This window comes from Hemiscyllium ocellatum, chromosome 13 (assembly GCF_020745735.1).
Source record: "Hemiscyllium ocellatum isolate sHemOce1 chromosome 13, sHemOce1.pat.X.cur, whole genome shotgun sequence".
NCBI classification, from domain to species: domain Eukaryota; kingdom Metazoa; phylum Chordata; class Chondrichthyes; order Orectolobiformes; family Hemiscylliidae; genus Hemiscyllium; species Hemiscyllium ocellatum.
Window position 1 is genome coordinate 45,224,273 of NC_083413.1, and position 18,824 is coordinate 45,243,096.

General features: G+C 39.7%; 1 protein-coding gene across 1 annotated transcript in view; it reads right to left on the minus strand.

The window, feature by feature from the left end:
• The window catches only part of usp13 (ubiquitin specific peptidase 13), a 106,059-nt gene that overhangs the window by 19,292 nt on the left and 67,943 nt on the right, over window positions 1-18,824 (minus strand). Inside the window, exons 9-13 of the mRNA XM_060834133.1 lie at window positions 17,646-17,717; window positions 11,105-11,198; window positions 4,820-4,945; window positions 1,505-1,658; window positions 111-285 (exon numbers count right to left, since the gene is read on the minus strand). Coding sequence (XP_060690116.1) covers window positions 111-285; window positions 1,505-1,658; window positions 4,820-4,945; window positions 11,105-11,198; window positions 17,646-17,717 — 621 coding nt within the window. The remainder of the gene's footprint in view (window positions 1-110; window positions 286-1,504; window positions 1,659-4,819; window positions 4,946-11,104; window positions 11,199-17,645; window positions 17,718-18,824) is intronic.

Consider the following 18,824-nt stretch of genomic DNA (forward strand, 5'->3'; position numbering starts at 1 on the left):
TTCATGTACTAGTATGATAAGTGAATGCATTATTTTACTGTCTTCAGCACCGCAGATATCTCACTTAATAAGTGAGTACCAAGAATAATATTTTCCAAAATTCCACTTACTTTACTGCTGCTGACTTTGCTTGGAGTGCACTGCTCCAGAAGTCAGTGACATTTTCTGGCTCTTGAAAAGCTTGAAGGCAGGCACTAAATGGAACCTTGGCACGGACAACTTCTCGTAAAGGTCTCTTCGCTATCTCAGCCTCTCTCCTCCTTAATTCATATGCTAAAAGCTCCTCTGGGGAACAGCATAATCAATTTTTAAATTTGTACTGAAAAACTACATGTATAAAAATTCAAAAAAATGTGAATTAAAGGTATTCCCTTAGATTTTAGGATGCAGTCTGAAAGCCAAAGTGTCTAGTCTAGTATCTCAAAGTAAAGGAATCTTCAACTATTATTGTAAAAAAAGTGCAGCATTCTTCACACATGAACCTCGCAAATACTCTGACTTAGGGCAGCACCATGGCTCAGTGGTTAGCACTGCTGCCTCACAATGCCAGGGAACCAGGTTTGATTCCAGCCTCGGGCATCTGTCTGTGTGGAGTTTACACATTCTCCCCGTGTCTGCGTGGGTTTCCTCTGGGTGCTCCGGTTTCCTCCCACAGTCAAAAAGATGTGCAGATCAGGTGAACTGGCCCATATAAATTGCTCATAGTGTTAGGTGCATTAGTCAGCGAGAAATGGATCTGGGTGGGTTCTTCTTTGGAGGGTTGGTGTGCACTTGTTGGGCCGAAGGGCCTGTTTCCTCACTGTAGGGAATCTAATCTAAATGAATTCTCCCACCAGACTGAATGTTTGTCTGATAAAAGTTGTGATCCGGTCTGCTAACGTGTTCTAAATTACAAAAAGGGTTCAGCTATTGCCATGTTCACATACTGACTACTCAACTGGATTCTGCAACTCAAAAGGGAGGAACCCAGATACTACACAAACAGGAGAAAAATGTACTGGCAGAAAGGGCAGTCATTTCTATGGGAGTTTTTTTGTAATTCTTCAAGTTGTCTTTAACTTAACAGTATGGTTTCCAATATTTTAATCACACAAGTATCACTGCAAATCATCATCACATAATGACTCTAGTACACAATTTACACAATATTCAACGGTTACTTTTAAGCTGGAACAGGTTATCGTAAAAAAGTTATTTTAAGTAGAAAAAATCCATGTATTTTGTATAAATCAATCACGACAAAACAAATATTCATACTTTTAAAAAATCAATTAAAAACCACCATTTCAAAATTATTCCAGTTTTATATTGTTAAATATCCTTTTAAAAATATAACCATAATTATTTTGTCCTAGATCTTTTCAAAAGCAAAATGCTGTAGTTAGAAATTCCTTTGGCACTGTGAGTTTAGTGAGCAGGGAACTCTTAAATTATTTATATTCCATGTAGTTTCCTCATCGGCTCCCCTAAGTTGGACATAAGCATGAAAATATGTAATATACACCTTTATTACTAGCAGCCTCTATGACAATAGGAAGTTGCATGATGTAGTCCACTCTCTGCTTGTACTTGACTTTCCTGGACTGGCAACACTGGACCCGGTCTTCTACCATAAAACGAAAGACTTCACTGGGATCATCTGAGCCATTGTTGTTTCTCTGGGATGCAAAAAACAATCATAAGAGCATTGGATTTAATAGGTTTTAATTTCATAAGAATCAGCAGCAGATTATAATGGAGGAAGATTCTTAATTCAAACAATACTGATATTGTTAAAAATAAAATCTTAAAATCTTGAAGCACAGAAAGTCTTTCATGCCATACCAGCTCTTTAAAACAGTTGATTAATTTGGTCTTACAGCTCAACTTTCTTCCCATGACCCTCCAAATTTACTCCTTTTAAGTGCACTTTTAATTCATTTTGAATCTTCCAATAGGATCTGTTTCCACTACCACTTCACTGGCACATTCCAGATCTTAACAAACATTTATGGAAAATGAATACTCTTAATTGTCCCTCTTGTTTGCTCATCAATTACTTAAAATGTATGACCACTGGTTATTGACACAATTGCCACAGGACACAATCTTTTCTTACTTGATCATCAAAACACATCTCATTTTGAGCATCTCTGCTAGGATTACACTTATCATTCTCTGCTCTCAGGAGAACAATCCCAGCTGCTCCAATATCTCCACATACTTGAAGTCCTTTCTCTCTGATATCAGACTGGTAAACCTCTCCTGCAGCCTCTCCAAGACACTAAGTTCCTTCCTAAAGTATACTGAAAAGAATAATACACATTAGACAAACTGAGGCCTAATGCCTTATTTGTAAAGATCATGACTTACTTGTTTTGTATTCAATAATCCCTATTTATAAAATGAAGCATCTCTTGTCTTTCATAACTACGTTGTCAACTTTTCACCCTCAAAGATTCATGAATATGCAGCCTTCTCTTGCATGGTCTTCAATATAGCATCATTTAGAACTTATAGCTTTCCAATTTTGTCCTTCCTAATTTCGCACTTTTCATTCAATCATATGATGTGTGAGTCACTGTCTTCACCAGCATTTCTTGCACATCCATAATTGTCTTTTCACAAGGTGCCGGCAGCCCTCCTCCTATCAACTTTTTCACCTGTCTACCCATGTTCACCTGAAGTCTACTACTATCCCTCTAACTGTTTTCTAAGATGTCAGGTTTTAGATTATTAGCAAATTTCAAATTTAATTCCCTATACCCAAATCTAGGTCATTAATGCACTAAATAGATGATCCGATATGCCTCACACCCATTGTCCTGCATTTTCCTTATAACCCTTGATTCTCCTACTGATCATGAGTCTACCTTTCTCAGTTTTAAACATACACAAGAACTCTGTCCCCACAGCTCTCTGTAGCAAAAAGTTCCAACAACCCTCTGAGACAAGAAATCCCTCCTTTACTCAGTCTTAAATTTGCACCCCTTTATTCTGATCTTTCAATCCTGCTACATTCTCTAGCCAGAAAAACATCCATTCATCAAATCTCTCTGTCTCCATACTTTCAGTAAGCATTCAGCCTAGTTACCATCATTCCTTTAATGTGCTTCTATTTTATAACAATTCTGGTATACAGTACTTTATCAAATCCCTTGTGAAAATCAAACTCAACAACAACTATGACATATTCTTTCAAAGAACTTGAACTATTCAGGCATGAATAGCCAGATTCCCTAGTTATTTGCTTAAATAATCCATGTTCCTTCAAATAAATGTATTGTTAACTACTTAGATTCACTTCTTAAAAGAAAACTTAGATGAACATTTTGGAGAGTAAAATATCCGTGAATGGGCATGGTTGCTCAGTGGTTAGCTACCTCACAGCGCCAGGGATCCAGGTTCAATTCCTGCCTCGGGCAACTGTCTGTGTGGAGTTTGCACATTCTCCCCATGTCTGCGTGTGTTTCCTCTGGCTGCTCCGGTTTCATCCCAGAATCCAGAGATGGGCAGGTCAGGTGAATTGGCCGTGCTAAGTTGCCCATTGTGTTAGGTGCATTAGTCAGAGGGAATTGTGGCTGGGGGGGATTCTTCTTTGGAGGGTTGGTGTAGACTTATTGGGCCAAAGGGCCTGTTTCCATACTGTTGGGAATCTAATCAAATCATCTTCTAAATAACAAACAGAATGGTAATACTGAAAAGACCAGCACAGCAAGGGTATAAAGATGAAATAACTTCACAAAGACTGGTGTCCTGTCACCAGGTCACCCTTTATTTATTTATTAGTGCACAGTACACTGGCTATGGCTGGCCAGCTCAGGTAGTCCTCAACTGAGGCGGCTCTAATCTCCCAGTTATACATTTGTTTCCACTCACAGGGATACAGTTCATTGCAAAAGGTGCAGTTAACTCACAGGGGCAAGGTCCACTCTTCCAATTATTTTTTTCAAAGGAGGGGAAAGAAAAAGAAAACTCTCCTCCTCCAAAACACAGAGAGTATCAGCAGTAACACATTTACTGTGGCAGCATCCAGCACAGAGTCAGTTCCCTGAACTGAGGAGATATACTCAAAGAGACTTTTTTCCAGTGCCAGTCCTCAACTGAGGAAATTGTAATCTCCTGTTTTTTTTTCCCTGATTGGCCCAGGTTAACATCTCCAATCAACTGCCTTGTAGTTAACAAGGTCCACTTGGTTCCAATCACTGAGAAAGGTCTGTCTGGATTGTATGCAGACTGACTAGTTAAACTTTTCAGAGGTGACCCAATGTTCCTGAGCCATCTCATATCACAAAACAGCCTGGAAGAATCCAGTATGGTAATTGAAGCACACTTGGTTTATTCAAATAGATTGACATTATTACGCATTTACATACATACAATATTTTTTTCCTTTTTAAAGAACATGCTTACACTCTTTCTACACAGTGTTCCATTAAAATTACATGTTTTGTCAAAATAAAGAAGCATTTTTGAAAGTTTACTTTAAATCATAATGTTGATCATTTGTATGTGTTTCCTGAAAGAACTGATGACTCTGTGAGAACAATGTGGAATAGATGAATCACATATTATATGAGATTGAAAGTTTAGTTGATTCTAGTTTCTAGAAGATTTCATGGAATAAAGGATCAAGATGAACATTATGTCAAAACTGAGAACATAGCAAAACTATGTGGTATAGATAAAAGTTAGCATCTTGTATGATCTAGTCATAGATCAGTTTGTTAACTAAAGTTATCCATCAAGAAAAGACCTGGCAGCATCCACCTGAAACCTACTGGAATCAACATTTGAAACTGAGAAAATTATAAACAATTATTGCCTTTCAGTGACTTACATTTATAAGGTTGATCAAGTGCAGAAAGAATTCTAATGCGTCCTGCTGCCGATTTGATGAAAACTCTGGATGTCCTTTTCCAATTAATGCTTTAAACATTCTGGGTGCCATTCCTTGTGGATGAGGCTATGGTTAATAAAAGAATCAACAACTTATTAGTATCTCAAATCTCAGCAGTATGAAATAAAGTAAGGTAAATGAAGTGATGGTACAGACGAGCACGATCTAACTAAATGGTGCAATAGGCGCAAGTAGTTAATTGACTTATTCTTATTCCTATGTTATTGTAAAATAATAATACCAGTACAATAGATTGTCACTCAAGCACCTGAACAGCCCTGTCCACCAGTCAATCATTATCAAGCTAAACAATACTAATATGTACATTAAGACTGAGTTTCAAAACTTATTACCACACGATGTGGTATTTTCCCAGAGGATCATCCTAGTAACTTGTGTCTTTTAACACATCCACTATTTGTGGTACTGGGTAAGGGTTGTTTCAAATAGTCCACTACCACCAAGCATCCCTTGTCTTGGCCCTAGGAAAATTATCTTGGAACAGATCCATGTGTTGTTGAAGAATGGGACAGCTGGGAGAGCAGAATATTCCTGGATCACTGGGTTTGTTACTCAGGAAGGCGAGACCTGTACAATCTGGCATACTGTACCAGAACTGGAATGGGACTAACATCCTTGTGAGAGGATGTTAAATTAATTTAGCAAGGGAATGGGATCTAGACTGAGGTACAGTAGGAGGCCAGATAACTCTCATTTTACTGTCACTATCAGAAATCACACTGTGCTATGTTATAGTCCAACAGGTTTATTTGAAATCACAAGGTTTCAGAGCGCTGTTCCTTCATCAGGAGGAAAGCACACAGACACAGCATTTATAGGCGGGGAGATCAAAAGATAATACAAATAGCGTGAGTGGAGTGTCAACAGACCGAATAACAAGTCTCTGCAGGTGATCAAAAGCATCAGAGTGTGAGTAAAGTGTCTACAACTGAATAGCAAGTCAAAGAATGACTCCACTCACAGCATTCATACTATCTTTTGACCTCTCAGCCTATAAATCCTATGCCTGTACACTTCCCTCCACTTCATCAGGTGAAGGAGCAGCATTCCGAAAGCTTATGATTTATAACCTGGTATCATGTGACTTCTGACTTTGTACACCCCAGTCCAACACAGGCAGCCCCACATCTTCTACTGTCCCTGATGTTCTTTTTTCTTCTATGAGTTCAGATTTTTCACTGACTGAACCAGCAGAAGAATCACCTCTTTTGACAATAAACTTACCCATTTCTTCTTATACTCCAAGAAGTAGATAGGTAGTATAAGTAAAGAAATTCCAAAATTATTCACTTTAAAATCTATGCTAAAGTTGAAGCACATCCAGGCAGACAGGCCAATTCGACAGCTGTTTTAATATATGCCTCTTTACTGCATATGTGCAGTTTCTTCTTATTTCAAATGTTTAGTCCTGCACCTGCATAGGCGCTGAATCTCCACACATGCATGCGATAAGAAGGCACTATGCAATGTAGTGCAGCTGAGAGTTTCACAGCACACTACTCACCTTGACGTGGCATGAGTTGAAAAGTGCTGCAGAATAACTACAAAAGAGACACTGTTCTTAGGTAACAAGATTTATAACAAAACAGCAATAAGTATAACTACATTTGGTCAGGTATAATGACTCAGCCATAGGGGAGTTGGCAGGGACACATCTGAATCCTCCAAAACCTAGAATAGAAAACCTGTCTCCATCCTTGGAAGAATGCTAGGTCTCTTGTATAAGGACTTGTGATCCTAGTTTTGATCTGTGGATCATTTATTCACAGGAGAATCTGTTCTCTGTCTCTCAGATCTTTTGTAGTTGTTAACACATAATGTTACCTGGAGGATTCATAATCTCTGGAATTTCTTTTCCTGGCAAGCACCTGCTCTGTTGAAATAGGTACTTTCTTGTAGTATCCCTGATTTCTGGATCAGTTTATAATTTTATAAATGGAAGAGGTCATCTCTTCCTTGCAGTAGCATGGATGCTTGGACTCCAGAGATTCTTGACTGTGCCCTGAATGTGTAGACAGTGATCTTGCTCCCACAGCATCATATACAGACTATCTCTCTCAAATTGTTGATTAGGCTGGGCATCTTCAGTCAGCTGCTGTGGTTGGTTGACAGTGAAAGTAAATTGTTTCAGACTCAGAGCTTCTGCTCATTCAGCATTATGTCAATAGCATTGACAGTCTGTTTTAGAAGACAGATGATTGAAAATTTTCATCAGTTCTATGAAGACTTTGACCTCCCCTATGCTGACAGTGTTAAAAAGTTCTCTTATGCCAACATAAGAGATCTCACTTGATTCTCTCTTTGTTTTTGTTCTGTCAAACTGTAAAATCCAGTGAAATCTTCCACCGGTTCCTCCTCAACTGGATGGATAATAATGGTTTGTTCCTGGGCCAGTGCTTGAATACCTCCAAACGTTTTGGTGAATTTAGGTTGAGATATACGTTATGGCTCAGAAGTGAAGTTAGTTGACTGCAAACAATGTGTTGGTTCTAGTATAACTTGCAGTATTCCTATGCTATATGCATGAAAACCTCCACTGGAGAAGATATGTGAGAAACTGCTAGGGGATCTCGTTAATCTAGAGGAGCCAGAATTTGTCCATCTTAATGGGCATCCTGTCAGTTTTTATACTTGTGCTCAGGTGTAAGTGTAACCATTCCACAACAAAATGCTCCTCTCTGATCCAGGAAGCTGGAGCTCAGTTTTGCCTTTTGTACTCTTTTAGAGCTCATCACAACAATGCTGGGGGAACAAGGAATTGGTTTTAAACTAAAATGGGCAGTAGATGTAACTTTTATATGGAACTTGAAATGGAAAATATACTAACACAGCAACTGACATGAAGTGTTGAGAAATACTGCGCTAAATGGGCGGCACGGTGGCACAGTGGTTAGCACTGCTGCCTCACAGCGCCAGAGACCCGGGTTCAATTCCCGCCTCAGGCGACTGACTGTGTGGAGTTTGCACGTTCTCCCCGTGTCTGCGTGGGTTTCCTCCGGGTGCTCCGGTTTCCTCCCACAGTCCAAAGATGTGCGGGTCAGGTGAATTGGCCATGCTAAATTGCCCATAGCCTTAGGTAAGTGGTAAATGTAGCGGTATGGGTGGGTTGCGCTTCGGCGGGTCAGTGTGGACTTGTTGGGCCGAAGGGCCTGTTTCCACACTGTAAGTAATCTAATCTAAAAAAGTAATCTAATCTAATCTAAATAATGAGTCATTATTTTAAATGCTCTTGCATGGCGTTCCCTGGGGTGAAAAGTGTTAGAACTAAGGCTTGAGATTCCAGATAGAATTGAACCTAAATATAATTGTAAAAACAAAATTGAACACAAACTGCCAGAAGAAATTATGAAGTAATTAACTACTTATAGCGTTTGAATAGATATGTGAACTATTAAAATTTACAAAATCATTTGCAAGTCAAATTCATTCAAATTGAAAGCATCCAGCCACCCTGTTACTGCTTACACATTTGATGGGTCTCATTTCCATAAAGAAATCAATCTGTATTTGTGCATATGTTGCATTGGGAATATAACATCAGCATTTGTTGCACACTTTTGTGTTTAACTTAGAACTCAAAACAGAATTTAATTATAAAGAATGAGATAATTAATGCAAATATTTTAAAATATTAATATTGTAATTTGAACAATTATCCAACCACCAAAAACGTTGGAATCAGGATTGTGTCAGGAATAGAAATGAAAGAAATTTAAAATATAAACCCAACCCATGTTAAATCCTCTCTAACAGAGGCAGGACAATGGCTGCATGGCCATTCTGCTGACAGGAGGCAAGTTTGTCATCTCAGTACAATCATAGACTACATGCTTTCATTTGAACAGTCATTCTACTTGAGTCACATTGACCAAGTGTCCCCTGTCTCAGGGAATACAACAACTAAAACGAGTCCAAACAATGACAATGAGCGAAGTGTTTTTATAGCACTGCTTGTAGAATCATAAAATCATGCAGTGCAAGAAGCCCTTTGGCCCATCAAATCTGTACCACCAAAAATATGTTACTGCCTCTGCTAGTCCTACTTTCCCGATGAGACTCAGCCTTGAATGTTATGAAACTTCAAGTGCTCATCAAAGAACTTTTTAAAGATTGTGAGGTCTTCTGCCTCACCTACCCTCCCAGGTAGTGCAGTCCAGACCCTCACCACTCTCTATATGAAAACATTTTCCTCAAATCCCCTCTAAATCTTGTAGGTTTGTAGGCCAAGAGGAGTGAGAGGATTTTATGCAGGCCTAACAAGCTACTTAACCAATTCCTGAAGTCTGACATCACACCCCACCTTACTCCAAACACTATCTACTCCTCATGAAGCACCACCAATTCCTTTTCCAACCCATAACCTGGACCTTCCCATGATTTAGATACACAATCTTCCTACTTTCCTACGATCCCACTCTCCCTGCTTGTCTTAGACCTTGGCCCTACTAAGGAAACTTTCTGTGTAAAACAACCTCCAGATATTCAAATTCTTATGATCAGGAATCATAGGTGAAATTGTCCTCCAGTTAAATTCTATGAAATAGTCAGAAAGACCATTTGTCTAGATCTCCCAACCTCAGAACTCAACTGGAAGTTCACAGATCATGTGTTCCAGAAATATAAAGTGGGAGCCAAAATAGAAATCCAACTCATTATAGAAGGATTTTCCTAGGTTGACTGACCTTCCTCATGCTCATAAAGCTGTTAGTATTAAAAGATTAAGATCAGCATGTAATCATACTCCATAAATGTAGCAGCAAACTATAGTATAAAACACCTGATAATGATAAATAAACTTTGACTGGAAATCAAGTGTTGCAGCCCAACATAACCCCAAAGTGAAGCAGAATAAGACTATTTCCACAAGACTCTAACATAAAGTGACTAAATTACAGTATTATTCAAACCAAGTATGGCAATGGCCAAAAATTGAAATTCTTTTTTAAATGTGCAGTTGTTTTAAATATGGCACCAATTTAAAGCACCTCTAAGTTACAACTAAAATCCTACGGTTAAGAACATGTTTTTATTCACTATATATGGCATCAATATAATTAAACTATTTCCATTGTAATTCATTATATTTTGCCAGTTACAGCCTCTAACTACTTTTGGTCACATTAATTTTATTCCCAGAAACTTTACAAACTTACTTTCCTGAATTATCATTCACTAGCCTCAATATTTCCTTAAATCTAGTTGTGATCGTCTTACCAGACCATAGCGCTGTTGTCGCATTAGAGAGGTAGTGGTTTAACCTGAGGTTCACCACACCTCAGGTGAGGAGAGAGGTTGAGAAGGAGAATACTTTATGGTAACCTCAGATGGTGAGGGAATTGAACCCATGCTGTTGGCATCACTCTGCATGCAAAGCAGCCACCCAGCCTACTGATCTAAACTGACCGACACTTCATTAGCTTAGAGCAGATAAGTTAAAACAACCAGAAATGAACTAATACAGAAAGAGAATACTGATGGCAACACCCATCAATCAAATATTATACCTCTGCAAAAGGAAGGGATGTCATTGCAATCAAAAAGTTAGAGACTTAGGTTCAATATTTCAGTATGTTCACTGTAGAAGGATGTGTACAACTATTTAAAAATGGTATTGTGATGTAAAATTAACGAATTAAAACAGTTAGCAAAGTGATGTGTTTGCAGTTAAAAGAAGCAGTAGGATGTGAAAAAATTGCTCAATAGGAAATTTTATTTTGTTAACCTCCATAACTCTCTCTTAACTCTGAGAGGTCCAACTCTTGCCCTGTAATCTCTGCTTGGTCGATGGAGCTTCCACTACTTAGAAGATGAAACAGAATCCCCAATGTCAGTCAACCAAGCACTGGCTTAATTTCGAGTCATTCTACTGTATCTCTAATGGAGTTGTAGAAAATGTGCTGCAGAAGGATGGAGTACTTTTGCCTTTTAGGTTAGCCCACAATTCCCTTACAGTAATCTTTAAAATAAATTCCAGAGACTTTGTTACCTCTTGAGTGTGGAGTGCCATTACTGTTTGGAAGGCTGAAAGTAAAACTGCTTGAAAGCCTTTGGAGGTGCCTAAAGCTGTGACAATTGCACACAACACTCTCCGGTTAGCATTACTATCATGCAATACTCTATGGTTTGAAACCAGTTATTGACTTTTTTTTGCACATCGTTTCTGCCACATGTAGGTATCAAGATGACACACAGGTAATCAAATACCTTGCATTCTTCTTTCATCACCTGTTCAATCACTTCTGATTTCATTGGTGGTTTGGAGTACTGGCCTGAGAGAAGTCCATGACCCAGTTTGGCCCTGTATAAATGTTCAGAATGCTCAGTTCAATTATCTACAACAAGCATATGTTTTCCTATTTTGTGTTCTTCTAATGCAAAACAATTGTACATACTATTTATTCCAAGTGAATGCATTTAGGTTCCGATATTCTGAGGAAATCGGAAATGCAGTACATCAATTACTGCGTCAATCACCAGTAGGATGCAAAGCCATTTTGGTTTTTAGGAATCCAAGATATAAATTCTGTGGAGATGTCAAGCAGAGGATAGAGAGTAAAAAGAAAGTGGAATAAATTCTGAAATGGCATTAATAAAAGCAGGGATTAGGTCAGGTAACAAGAAGCAAATAGGTCATGGCACATTTAGGTGGCAAGGGATTGAAACTGTGGAAATTTTGAAATATTAATGACTTGTGACAGAGACTCATGCAAGCTAGTCTGGATATTGCTAGGGTCGGAGGGTTTGAACTATTGGGAAGGCTGAATAGGCTGGGGCTATTTTCCCTGGAGCATTAGAGGCTTGACCCTATAGAAGTTTATAAAATCATGAGGGGCCTAGATAGGGTGAATAGTCCAAGTCTTTTGTCCTGGGTAGGGGAGTCCAAAGCTAGAGGGCATACATTTAAGGTAAGAAGGGGAAGATAATAAAGGGACCCAAAGGACAACTTTTTCACGCAGAGGATGGTACATGTAAGGAATGAGCTGCCAGAGGGAGTGGTGGACGCTGGTACAATTACACCATTTAAAAGGCATCTGGATGGATACATTAGTAGGAAGGATTTAAAGGAATATGGGCCAAATGCTGGCAAATGAGACAAGATTAATTTAAGCTATCTGGTCAGCATGGACGAGTTGGACTGAAGGGTCTGCTTCTGTGCTGTACAGCTCTATGACTCTATGTCCATTCTGAGTAGTGCTCCATCCAGTGGAGCAACTGTGAATAGACAAACAAAGCAAGCAGAATAATAAATTTCAGTCATTTAGGACTGAATTCAAAATATGTGATCATGTCATTTAGAAACATCATTTGATTAAAAAAAATCTGCATTCCCAACAAGTTCTTATGATTTGTTCCTGGTGCTATCCTGGTGAAAAATAAGTAAGATTTGTATCCTAATGAATCATGGCTTTCCAAAACAAATAGGATAATTACCAGGACAGACGATTTGCAGTATTATGGTGAAGAGGGAGGGAAGTGGGACTAATTGAGTTGCTGTTTCAAAGAGCCAGCAATGACATATTAGGTCCAATGGTCTCATTCTGCATTGTAAATATTCTTTGATTTGTTTACACTATAATTTACAGTACATTTCCTGGGACCACAGTGGCACTGATACATATTACATCACAAGCAAGCTGACAAAGATAAATGGTAGCATTCTCCTTAAGAAAGGAAATATTAAAAGAATTATGCTCATGTTGTAAAGTCATCAGAAATTACTTTCAACAATCAATATTGAGATTATTCATTTTTTAAAAAATATCTGTTCATAGAAAGTGGGTTTAACTGACTAGGCCAACATTTATAGCCCATCCAATAGTTAAGCAGTTCAGAGTTAATCACTCTGCTGTGGACCTGGAGTCACATGTAGACCAGACCAGGTAAGGATGGCAGATATCCTTCCCTAAAGCAGATGGGTTTCTACAACAATGGGTACAGGGTAACCATTAGACCAGTTGTTTATCTCAGTTTTTAATAACTTCAAGTTTTATTATCTACCACAGTGGCATTAAAACCTATGTCCCAAACATTGGCTTGGGTTCTGGATAATTAATGACCATATCACTACAATGCTGTCTACTCTGGCAAAGCTATATTTCTGCAAAACATCCATGATAATGTTGCCATTTTAATTAATGTACTCATTTCAGAATTCTTACTCTCATTTGTTTTCAGAAGCTGTATAAAATTTTCCCACTCTTCAGAAACCCAATATTAAAATATAACTTTAATCTCTTAGAAGTATAGAACTTGAATATTATTGAAAAGAAAGAAATGTCAGAAAAGACTTCCACCTTACACCCAGTAAGACAAACATAAGATGGACCACAATAATTTATATTGAAGTAGAAAAGGGTACTATGTTTAATGAAATGGGGTTCAACAATTTTCCCCTTGCACTCAGTCTTCCATGCGATTTTTTTTCTTTTTGCCATGTGCTTTTTTTTGTCTTTTTTTTTGCTTTTGCACAAAGCTGTTCTCAATATCCTGGCATTTACACTCACTGGATAAAAGTATTTTTTTTTCACTACAACTGTTACCAATACTGTTACCTTTATAGTTATAGTGTCATTACAGCACAGAAAGATGCCACTTGGCTCAAAACTGTCTATGCTGGTCATAAGAATCGATCAATTTTAATCACATTTTCCAGCACATGGCCCATAGCCTCGTATGCTATGATGTTTTAAGTGCTCACCTAAATATTTCTTACATGTCTTGAGAATTCCTGCCTCTACCAGCCTTTTAGGCAGCGACTTCCAGATACACACTATCTATAGGTGAAAAAAAAGTTCTTCAAATCCTCACTAAACCTCCTGCTCTTTGTAACTGTACACCCCTATATACACACACACACACACACACACACACACACACACAGTCTCCCCATTGACTTTATCTATACCTTTCATAATTTTGTACTCCTCATTCAGGTTCCCACTCAACCTTCCCTGCTCTAAGGAAAACAACCGCAGCCTATCTAGTTTCTCCTCATAGCTGAATCACTCCAGTCCAGGCAATATCCTGGTGAATGTCCTCTACCCCTTTTCTCGTGCAATCACATTCTTCCCTTAGTGTGATGACTAGAATTGCAGAGTACTAACGTTGTGACCAAACATTATATAGAGCTTCATCATAACCTTTTAGTTGTTTACAATTCCTTCATGAAAAAGCAGGTATCACAAATGCCTTTGGAACTATCTTATCTAACTGTCCTGATGCTTTCAAAGATCAATGGAGATGCATGTCAAGGTCCCTCTGGTCTTCTATACTTTCTAGGGTACTTCCATTCAATATGTACTGCTGGCCTTCTCAGTCCTCCCAAGATAATATCACCTTACACTTTTCAGGATTAAATTCCAGTTTACAATGTTCAGCCCATCTACATCATCTTGAGAGTCCAAGGCTCTCTACCTCAATATTTACTACACCACTAATTTTCATACTTTAAACTTACAAATCATGCCTCCTATAATTATATCTAGATCGTTATTTTGTAGAACATAGAAAATTATAGCACATTTCAGGCCCTTTGGCCCTCGATGTTGTGCAGACCTGTGGAACCAATCTGAAACCCATCTAACCTACACTATTCGATTCTCATCCATAAGCCTATCCAATGACCATTTAAATGCCCTTAAATTTGGCGAGTTGCAGGCTGTGCGTTCCACACCCCTACTACTCTCTGAGTAAAGAAACTATCTCTGACATCTGTCCTATATCTGTCACCCCTCAATTTAAAGCTTTGTCCCCTCACACTAACCATAGCCATCCAAGGAAAAAGACTCCCACTGTCTACGGACTCTGGACTACATTCAAACCACAAGGGATGAACCTAGATTTCTCCAGTTTCCTCATTTCCCCTCCCCCTACCTTGTCTCAGTCAAATCCCTCAAACTCAGCACCACCTTCCTAACCTGCAATCTTCTTCCTGACCTCTCCGCCCCCCACCCCCACTCCGGGCTATCACCCTTACCTTGACTTCCTTCCACCTATTGCATTTCCAACGCTCCTCCCTCAAGTTCCTCCTCCCTACCTTTTATCTTAGCCTGCTGGACACACTTTCCTCATTCCTGAAGAAGGACTCATGCCCGAAACATTGATTCTCCTGCTCTTTGGATGCTGCCTGACCTGCTGCGCTTTTCCAGCAACACATTTTCAGCTCTGATCTCCAGCATCTGCAGTCCTACTTTCCCACTGTCCACCCTATCTAACCCTTTGATTATCTTATATGTCTCAATTAAGTCACCTCTCAACTTTCTTCTCTCTGATGAAAACAGCCTTAGGTCCCTCAGCCTTTCCTTGTAAGACCTTCCCTTCATACCAGCCAACATCCAAGTAAATCTCCTCTGAACCCTTTCCAAAGCTTCCACATCCATCCTATAATGCAGTGACCAGACCTGTACACAACCCTCCAAGTGTGGCCACACCAGAATTTTGTACAGCTGCTCATGGTTCTAAAACTCAGTCCCTCTAGCAATAAAAGCTAAGACACCGTATACGTTCTTAACAACCCTATCAACCTGAGTGGCAACTTTCAAGGGTCTATGTACCTGGACACCAAGATCTCTCTGCTCATTTGAATCTTACTATTAGTCCAGTACTCTGCATTCCTGTTAGTCCTTCCAAAGTGAATCACCTCACACTTTTCCACATTACACTCCATTTTCCACCTCTCAGCCCAGCCTTGCAACTTATCTATGTCTCACCGTAACCTACAACATTCTTCGTCACTATCTACAACTCCATCCACCTTAGTGTCATCCACAAATTTACTAATCCATGCTTCTCTGCCCTCATCCAGGTCATTTATATAAATGACAAACAGCAGTGGACCCAAAACAGATCCTTACAGTACCCCACTAGTAACTGAAAGAAACTGGAGCATCCAGAGGAAACCCATTTAAATGCAAGAAGAATGTGCAAGCTTCACACAGACAGTCACCCAAGGTGGAATTGAGGTAAAAACAATGACTGCAGATACTGGAAACCAGATTCTGGATCAGTGGTGCTGGAAGAGCACAGCAGTTCAGGCAGCATCCAAAGTGCAGCGAAATCGACGTTTCGGGCAAAAGCCCTTCATCAGGAATAAAGGCAGTGAGCTTGAAGCGTGGAGAGATAAGCTAGAGGAGGGTGGGGGTGGGGAGAAAGTAGCATAGAGTACAATGGGTGAGTGGGGGAGGGGATGAAGGTGATAGGTCAGGGAGGAGAGGGTGGAGTGGATAGGTGGAAAAGAAGATAGGCAGGTAGGACAAGTTCGGACAAGTCATGGGGACAGTGCTGAGCTGGAGGTTTGGAACTAGAGTGAGATGGGGGAAGGGGAAATGAGGAAACTGTTGAAGTCCACATTGATGCCCTGGGGTTGAAGTGTTCCAAGGCAGAAGACGAGGCGTTCTTTCTCCAGGCATCTGGTGGTGAGGGAGTGGCGGTGAAGGAGGCCCAGGACCTCCACGTCCTCGGCAGAGTGGGAGGGGGAGTTGAAATGGTGGGCCACGGAGCAGTGTGGTTGATTGGTGCGGGTGTCCCGGAGATGTTCCCTAAAGAGCTCTGCTAGGAGGCGCCCAGTCTCCCCAATGTAGAGGAGACCGCATCGGGAGCAATGGATACAATAAATGATATTAGTGGATGTGCAGGTAAAACTTTGATGGATGTGGAAGGCTCCTTTAGGGCCTTGGATAGAGGTGAGGGAGGAGGTGTGTGGGCACAGATTTTACAGTTCCTGCGGTGGCAGGGGAAAGTGCCAGGGTGGGAGGGTGGGTTGTAGGGGGGCGTTTGAACCAAGGTCCCTGGCACTGTAAGACAGCAGTGGTGACCACTAAGCCACTGCACCATCCATCAATGTGTATGGCAAAGAGCAAAGGACCCAGTACCAAACCTATGGTACATCACTGGACGTAGGGTGCCAGTCACAAAACTTTCCAGATTGCCCAAGATCTTATAGGCTCTTAGCTTCTTAACTAGTCTGCCATGTGGTAATTTATCAAAAGACTTACTTAAGTCCATGTAGTCTGCATGAACTGCACTACACTCATCTACACATCTAATCACCTCATCAAAAAACTTCAATCAAATTTGTTAAATCTGACCTCTCCCTGACAAAATCACAATAACTATCCTTAAATAATTCTTGACTCTCCAAGTGGAGATTAAATGTTCCATAATAGCTTTGTAATTTAATTTCTCCTGCCGTCTACCCTAGGGCTTCCCCTCTCAGACATAAAGCCTATCGTAGTCCTACCTTGCATCCATTCTGAACGATCATAATTCAACTCAAAACATTAACTGTTTCTCTCCCCACAGGTGCTGCCAGACCCGAGTCAAACAAACTGCTCCTGTTGCCAAATCAGAATTCTAGAACCCACAATACTTTGCTTCTATTAGAACTTCAGTTAGCCATTTTGTGCCAAGGATGCTATAAAAATTTGACTCACCCATCATCTGACTCAACATCTCAAATTATTTGCATGTCAGTAGTCACCATTAAAAATATTCAGTTTAGAATTTAAATCAAATTCATCACCTGTCAGCAAAATCTTTGTAAAAGGTGGAACTCAATAATTTTGCAACATTTCTACTGATTTATGAGTTATACATTGGTCTGTGTTTTTTTTTAATTGTCTGTTTAATGGGAGCAAACAAAATTATAAACATGCAAATGTTTATTTTAAATAAATATTTGACAGCTAACAATTACATTTGAGCACAGCTCAGCAGGTGCAATATTGTTACAAAATTCAACACTTACATCTGTGTATCAAAATCTTGAGTTGGATCTAGAGGGGAGTAATCAAATATTCTTTGGAGGTTTCCAACGTATCTGCAATACAAGGACAAACTATTCACATGTAACAGCTTGGATAACAACAGTGAGACTAGCAGAACACTAATAGTTATAATTGAGGAAACCTGACAGCGATTTGGGCATCTGTAAACATGGAAGTCGGAGGCTGCTATCAGAAATGTGGCAGTCCGCTATACAGTCATCAATAGAAACCACTGCAATAACATGATCCTAGGGTACCTATCTCTAGGTCTGCCCCTAAGACACCAAACGTCATCAAGATTGATGCACTCAGGAGCAGTTGAAGTCTTAATGGCATGATAAGTGACAATTTCATCCAATCAAACTCCCTAGTCCTGAAAACAAAATTTAACAAACATGGAGTTTAATTTTTTTCCAGTTGTTTATAGAATTCATAGAATATTAAAATTCCCACAGTGCAGAGACAGGCCATCCAGCCCATTGATTCCACACCAACCCATTGAAAAGCATCCCCCGTCCCACCTGATCCCCGAGGTGATGCATTTACAATGGCCAATCCACCTAGCCTGCACATCCCTGAACAGTAAGGAGTCATTTAGCATGGCCAATCCACCTAATCTGTACACCTTTGGACTGTGGAAGGAGTGCCCAACAGACATGGGGAGAATGTGCAAACTCTACACAGTTATCCAAGCCTGGAATTGAACTCACGTGCCTGATGCTGTGAGGCAACAGAGCTAACTACTAATTGCTAAATGCTAATTATTATGGTGCAGAAGACCATTTGGACAATTGTGTCTTCATTGGCTTGTCTTTTCCCTGTAACTCTGGACATTATTTAAATAGAAACAACCATTTAATGCCCTTTCCAATGGCTCAATTGAATGTGCCTCCACCACACTTCCAGGCAGTAAAGTGGAGGTTTAAAAATATAAATTTAACAATTATTTTTACTTCTTCTCTGTTGCTTTACTCTCTTTTTCTTCATCCCATTTATTTTTCTCACTATTTATTTTGCTTTTGGGACATGATTTAAACTAACATGCATTATCTGTTTTAAACTGCATGGCCCCAATCTTCACTGGATTGGAAGAGTAGAGATAGGGCATATCCTGGATCCACAAACCTCAAGTAATGTTGTTCTCCGGTTTTATTCTCAGG